The sequence below is a fragment of the Balaenoptera musculus genome, chromosome 3 (genome assembly GCF_009873245.2).
Source record: "Balaenoptera musculus isolate JJ_BM4_2016_0621 chromosome 3, mBalMus1.pri.v3, whole genome shotgun sequence".
NCBI lineage: Eukaryota > Metazoa > Chordata > Mammalia > Artiodactyla > Balaenopteridae > Balaenoptera > Balaenoptera musculus.
In genome coordinates, this window is record NC_045787.1 from 163,100,376 (window position 1) to 163,107,472 (window position 7,097).

General features: G+C 55.1%; 1 protein-coding gene across 1 annotated transcript; it reads left to right on the forward strand.

Moving 5' to 3' along the window:
- Nucleotides 1–831: 831 nt before the first annotated feature.
- On the forward strand, nt 832–3,494 carry ACP5 (acid phosphatase 5, tartrate resistant). The gene is made up of 5 exons (XM_036847432.1): nt 832–939; nt 1,170–1,466; nt 1,674–1,801; nt 1,930–2,275; nt 2,669–3,494. The coding sequence occupies exons 2-5, from the start codon at nt 1,170–1,172 to the stop codon at nt 2,945–2,947; spliced, it is 1,050 nt and encodes a 349-aa protein (XP_036703327.1). The 5' UTR covers nt 832–939; the 3' UTR covers nt 2,948–3,494.
- Nucleotides 3,495–7,097: the final 3,603 nt, after the last annotated feature.

Genomic DNA, 7,097 nt, shown 5'->3' on the forward strand with positions numbered 1-7,097 from the left:
AGACAGGGAGGGGAGGGGCAGGTCAGACCGGCCTCAAGTGCAGGGGCCCCGCTGCCCCAGAGCCTGCCCCCCTGCCCTCGGGGTCTGAGGGTGTGAGGGTCAAAAGTCTGTGGTCACACGGCTTGTCACCAGCTGCCTCCTGCCTGGGTTCCTCCTGCAGGAATGGGGGGTGGGGCAGAGAGGAAGGTGTGGGCAGGACTTCCTGGAAAAGGGAGCCCCTGCTGTTTGGGGGAGGGGGGGTGACCCTGAGACTCGCGCGCAGATGTTGTCAAACACACCTCACACACCGGACCTACAACTCAGCTGAGAGACACAACACATAGACACACAACTCGGCTCGGGCACAAGACAGGGACACACAAGTCCTCGTCCCACACACACAGTTCCACTTGAGGACGCAGGCGCGCGTCACAGGCCTTGCCAGCTCAGTGTCCACAGCCACGGGGACATGGGACTCCCAGGCACACAGCAGACATGTGACCGAGGCAGGCACGCTTGGCTACACGCAGAAAACAGCTCAGACACACCCAGGCATTGGCAGACAAACACGTCCGCGGAGGACACAGACACACACACACGGGAGGTGCCTGGCTGGGGCGCACAGATAGAGCTGCGCACACAGCACACACGAGGCCCACGACACAAACGCGCTCCCGTGGGCAGACGCAGAGCCTGTGGGGCAGGCGCGGCTGCACTCATAGGCCAGACCACCCCCCCCCACCCCGCCTTGAATCCCGTGTCGGGCCTCCGGGGAACTAACTCCAAGGCTCACATGACCCAAGGGGAGGGCTTCTGGAACAGTTGGCGGAGAAACTGCATCATCCTCTCTAATGATCCATTTCCGCCCCCAGGGAATAAAGGCTCAGTGACGGCCAGTTCTGCTCTGGAGCTCACCTGCCTCTCTGAGCCCCCAGCCGACTGGCTTGTGCCTCCCCCAGGGTGAGTGCTGGGCCCCGCATACCTACCCTTCCCCGCCCCACTGGCTGGACCCTGCTCGCCCCCCGACCCTCCCAGGCAGCTCTTGCACTCAAGTCCCGGGAACTAGGGAGCCAGGCCACCCCTGCAGGGAGCCGTCTCCTCCTTTCTCAGAACAGGGCAAGTGGGGATCTCGGGGCGGGGTCGGGGGGGCATGCGGCCCATGCCCCAGACGCTTGTCTCTCCCCTCCCAGATGGACACGTGGACGGTGCTGCTCGTCCTGCAAGCCTCGCTGGTGCTCCCCCTGGTGCTCCCCCGGGCTGCCGGCATCAGTACCAACACCCGCACCGCCCCCGCCCCTGTCCTGCGCTTTGTTGCCGTGGGTGACTGGGGAGGGGTCCCCAATGCCCCGTTCTACACAGCCCGGGAAATGGCCAATGCCAAGGAGATTGCCAGGACCGTGCAGATCCTGGGCGCAGACTTCATCCTGTCCCTGGGGGACAATTTCTACTTCACCGGCGTGCAAGATGCCAACGACAAGAGGTTCCAGGTGTGCGCCACTGGAGTAGGTGTGGAGGCGGGGGGACGCGTGGAGAAGCCACTCGACCTTTTGACTCTGGAGAGGGCAGAGGGAAGCTGACACTTGTAGACACCTAGCACACTCAGCGTCTCCCTTGTACATAGCGCCTGACTTGGTGGGAGCATCCGATGGCTGCTTGAACCTGGGGGGCGGGGCTCCCTTCTCTGTCTGCTGCAGGAGACCTTTGAGGACGTGTTCTCTGCCTCCTCACTCCGCAACGTGCCCTGGTACGTGCTGGCTGGCAACCACGACCATCTGGGGAACGTCTCGGCACAGATAGCCTACTCCAGGATCTCCAAGCGCTGGTGAGTCTGCCCCTCCTTCTATCCCTCCGCCAGCCTCGCTCAGGTGGGCAAAGAGATCCATCAGCCAGAGCTGAGCCTGGGGCTTCTCTGCCCAAGACGGGCGCCCACCGCCTCCATCCCATCCACAGGAACTTCCCCAGCCCTTACTACCGCCTGCGCTTCAAGATCCCACGGTCCAACGTGTCCGTGGCCATCTTCATGCTGGACACAGTGACACTGTGTGGCAACTCGGACGACTTTGCCAGCCAGCAGCCCGAGAGGCCCCGCAACCTGGCGATGGCCCGCACGCAGCTGGCCTGGATCAAGAAGCAGCTGGCGGCGGCCAAGGAGGACTACGTGCTGGTGGCCGGCCACTACCCCGTGTGGTCCATCGCCGAGCACGGGCCCACCCACTGCCTGGTCAAGCAACTGCTGCCGCTGCTGACCACGCACAAGGTCACCGCCTACCTGTGTGGCCACGATCACAACCTGCAGGTGAGGGAACTGAGGGTGGGGCGGGAGCCTGGTAAGGGGTCCCCAGCCCAGCCACTGTGCCACATGGCATATTGGGGTCCTCCTCCTGTTTGGGAGCCCCCTGAATGTCACTCTCTCTCAAACTCTATGCTCGCTCACCAGAAAACAGCCCAAAGTTCCCTAAAAGCCGTCTCACGGGTCCCAGTTGACTATTGGTTGCTCAGATCAATACACTCTCACAGGTGGGAAAACTGAGGCCCAGGACAAGAGGGGGTGGGGTATGTCCCCTGCTCAAGGTGACTCTGTGGTCCATCACAGGCCTGACCCTGGACTCAAGACAGGTAGACACCAAGCCCGTGGTCAACCTCACTGAGGGGCTGGGGGCTCCAGTGACCCTGCTTCCTCTGTCCACAGTACCTTCAGGATGAGAATGGCGTGGGCTTCGTGCTGAGCGGGGCCGGGAACTTCATGGACCCCTCGAAGAAGCACCTGCGCAAGGTCCCCAACGGCTACCTGCGCTTCCACTACGGGGCCGAGAACTCACTGGGTGGCTTCGCCTATGTTGAGATCAGCCCCAAAGAGATGAGCGTCACTTACATCGAGGCCTCGGGCAAGTCCCTCTTCAAGACCAAGTTGCCAAGGCAAGCCAGGTCTGAGCACCAGCACCGACGGGGGCTCCACGCTGGGGCCTGAGTTAGGGGCACCTCCCTGCTGGTGGGTGAGTGGGCCCCGCTGGGACCCCCTGCCCATGGGCAGGCTTTCTCAAGGGCCGGTGGTGCTACGGCAGAGCAGGAAGGAGAAGGACAGATGAGAAACTGTGGTGCCACATGGCCTTTGTGACAAGGATGCCCACATACATGAAAGAAGCATGGACACGTGTTCCAGCCAGAGTGCCAGGCCCCTTGGCCGGGCTCGCCCAGCCTGAGTTCCGGGCATTGGGGGACAGGGAGGGAAAGCCCTCCCCTGGATCAGACATCCTTCTGTCACTGCCAAATAGTCAATAAAAAAAATAGTTGCAAAGGCTGAACGTGTATCACGAGCGTCCCTTTCCTCACCTCACTGGCGAGATGCATCACCTGGGTTTGAAAGGGTCGGGGCTCCCCCACTTGCCGTTCTGCATCTCCATCTCTAAGCCTCATCCATAACCAACTGGCCTCATACATGGATGCGATTTTAAGTAAAGACCAAACAGAAAGAAGGGTCCATCGTGAAGCAAGCCTTCCTCCCCCATGCTCACCTCCCTAAGGACAAACATCATCATGTTCTTTCCTTCCATAATAAAAGCATCTTCCTTTTTTCACACAAAGCATCACAATGTATACGCAGTTCTGCATGTGTTTTTTCTTTTTTCCTTTTTTTTTTTTTTGGTGGGATCTTAGTGCCCAGGGATCGAACCCATGCCCCTCACAGTGGAAGCACGGAGTCTCAACCACTGGACTGACAGGGAGGTTCTTTTTTTTCTTCTAGGGTGAGGGGGGGGGGTTCTATTTAACCACAAGTGAACTGATCATATCAGAACATTCATTTTTGTACATTTCACTGTGGAATCAGTGCTATTCATATGGTTCGAAAATCTAAACTGTAGAAAGGTAAAATATCTCACCCCCTTCCCATCTGTCCCTCCACCTTTCCGGAAAGGAAATAGCTTTTTGTAAATGCCTTGGGCTTCCTTGCAGGATTTCTGTGCGCAAATGAAAGCAAACCTGAACGGTTTTTTCCTCCCCTTTCCCACTGATCTGCACCTTGCTGTGTTGGTTTTGGTTTTGTTTTCTTTTTCAAACCAACTTCATTGTGGTCTAATGGACAGATTTTGAAAGTCTGCTGTTCAGTAAGTTTTGACAAAGGAACACACCCACAAACCCACCACCACAATCAAGATACAAGCATTTCCTGCACCCCCAAAGGTTCTCTTCTGCAATTTGCTGTTTCTGCCTGTTGTACCTGGAGATATGCCCATCAGCCCTCTGGGGGAGCTTCTTTCTGCAGCTACAGAGGCCCCACTGTGTGCCAGTCCCCAGCTGTCTATCTAAACAGCCATCTACTGAGGGTCGCCTGGATTGCTTCCAATAATTTTGCTATCCCCAAGCAACGCTGCCATAAATGACCCACACATTCATTTCCTACATATGCAGATATGCTTGTAGGATAAACCAAATACATTCCCAAGAGCAGGATTGCCCTGCTTTTTGACAGCCATGGAGTTTCTGCCTTATGTCACCAGCTCCTTGCTGGGGCCTGCGGAAATCTTTTCCAATCATTCCCTCTTACCAACATAGTTGCAGTGGACACGCCCGGACCCATGCTTTTGCACATCTGTGCAAGTACGTACGGAGGAAAACTTCCAGAAGCAGAATTATTTCAGGGCCTGTTGCTGCCGAGGAACGCTGAAAGCAGCATGCTCACCCTGAACTGAAAGCTGCAGAGAAACCCAGTTCCCCTCGGGGCTTGAGTTGACTAACACCCACCACAAACAGCCTGAGCCCGCCAGTCACAGGAACTGCTCTCTTGGCCTGCCCTCAACGGCCACTTCAGCTGCTACGGGGCCAGGGACCCAATTGTTTGGGTCCAGCTGCCTGCCCACCTAAATAGAATGAAATAGCACCCTGGGTAAAATAAGTGAGGTTACTGAGTTCTGGGCAATGGGGGTGCAGCTGTCTCCTGAATCAAGCATCCTTTGGTCACTGCCAAATAGTCAATAAAAGAATACCTGCAGGGCCTCCCTGGTGGCGCAGTGGTTGAGAGTCTGCCTGCTAATGCAGGGGACACGGGTTCGCGCCCCGGTCCGGGAAGATCCCACATGCCGCGGAGCGGCTAGGCCCGTGAGCCACAACTACTGAGCCTGCGCGTCTGGAGCCTGTGCTCCGCAACAAGAGAGGCCGCGATGGTGAGAGGCCCGCGCACCGCGATGAAGAGTGGCCCCCGCTTGCCGCAACTAGAGAAAGCCCTCGCACAGAAACGAAGACCCAACATAGCAATCAATCAATCAATCAATCAATCTTTAAAAAAAAAAAAAAAAAAGAATACCTGCAAAGCCTGAAGGTGTGTCACGAGCATCCCCCGCCTCACCTCTCTGGGGAAAGGGACTTGATGGAAGTGGCACCTTCTGTTTGCTACTTTGTAGCAGTCAACACTGCTGAATTTGTTACAAGGTAACATGTGTTACTATTAAAGTTAAGCAAAGCTGTCTTACCAGAATGCCAGCCCTGAGTTCCTTCCAGCTGACATTACCACCCACCAAGCTCTATGCCAAAAACACCCGCCATCCCTTCTAATCCTGACCCCGGAGGAAAGGGCCAGTGTCATCCTGGCTTCTCAGAGGACAGAAACTCGACAGATTAAGTCAGGTGCCCAAGGTCATATCCAGGAAGCGTCAGACCCTCAATCTTAACCACGACAGTCAAGGCAGCTCACGGCCACCCTGCCTCTTCCCACTGACTCAGAGGCTCCAGGCAGGCAGGGGTCTGAATCAGAAGTCAGCCCAGTGTCCCTGTTTGCAGGGCCCAGAGTGTGGAATTAGCCCAACATCCCAGTTCACAGGGCCCAGAGGGTGGAAAGGAGAAGTGACACATCCAAGCTGACACAGGGAACTAGTGGCAGGGAGGGGGATTGCCCCCCCCCTCCTCCACAATGGCCAAGCACGTCTACCAAGCACCAAGGACCAAGTCCTGTGCCAACTCAAGGAGCACCCAAAGGAATAAGGCAGGGTAGACACATGCCCTCCTAGAGGGCTTCCTTCCAGCTCAGGGGACAATGTCAGCCAGCACACGGCCATGGTTAGAAAGATGCCTTGTAGGAAGCAACCTAAGTGTCCATCGACAGATGAATGGATAAAGAAGATGTGGCACATATATACAATGGAATATTACTCAGCCATAAAAAGAAATGAAATTGAGTTAATTGTAATGAGGTGGATGGACCTAGAGTCTGCCATACAGAGTGAAGTAAGTCAGAAAGAGAACGTAGGGAATGGACTTGAGGACATGGGGAGGGGGAAGGGTAAGCTGGGACGAAGTGAGAGAGTAGCATTGACATATATACACTACCAAGTGTAAAACAGATAGCTAGTGGGAAGCAGCCGCATAGCACAGGGAGATCAGCTCAGTGCTTTGTGACCACCTAGAGGGGTGGGATAGGGAGGGTGGGAGGGAGTCGCAAGAGGGAGGGGATATTCGGATATATGTATGCATATAGCTGATTCACTTTGTTATACCGCAGAAACCAACACAACACTGTAAAGCAATTACACTCCAATAAAGATGTTTTTAAAAAAAAAGATGCCTTGTAAATTACAGGAGCTAAGATGGCAGAATTCCTGAAGACCAGTCACAGAGTCTCATCTCTTCCCGCTTTTCCCGAGCAACTGCATCTGATTCAACCGTCATGGATATTATCACCTCCCCACTCCCCTCCTCACACCAGGTGCTGGGCCTGACACCGGCACCCTCACTCAGCCAGGAGGTTGTCACTGGAGAGTCAGGCCACATCCACCCCCTCAACAGCCTCCAAGGCCAAGACTCATGAATAGCAAGGTGAGAAAGCTGCCTTGCCAAACAGCAAAACGCACTGTCATCAAAACAGCATGACCCTGGCTCCGGGAAAACATCCAGAGGGAATCCAGAAACAAATTCAAGAACACATGAGAACGTGATGTAGGTTAAGGTGGCATTACAACTTCCCAGGAGAGATGTTATCTGCCTTGTCGGTTAGCTCAGAACAAAACACAACCTGAACCCTACTTCAGACCGTATACAAAAATGAATTCCAGAGGAATCACATGTTTTAGTGTAGAAATAAAATACAGTAAATCAACTACCCTCCAAAATAAAATAAAAATTAAATTTAA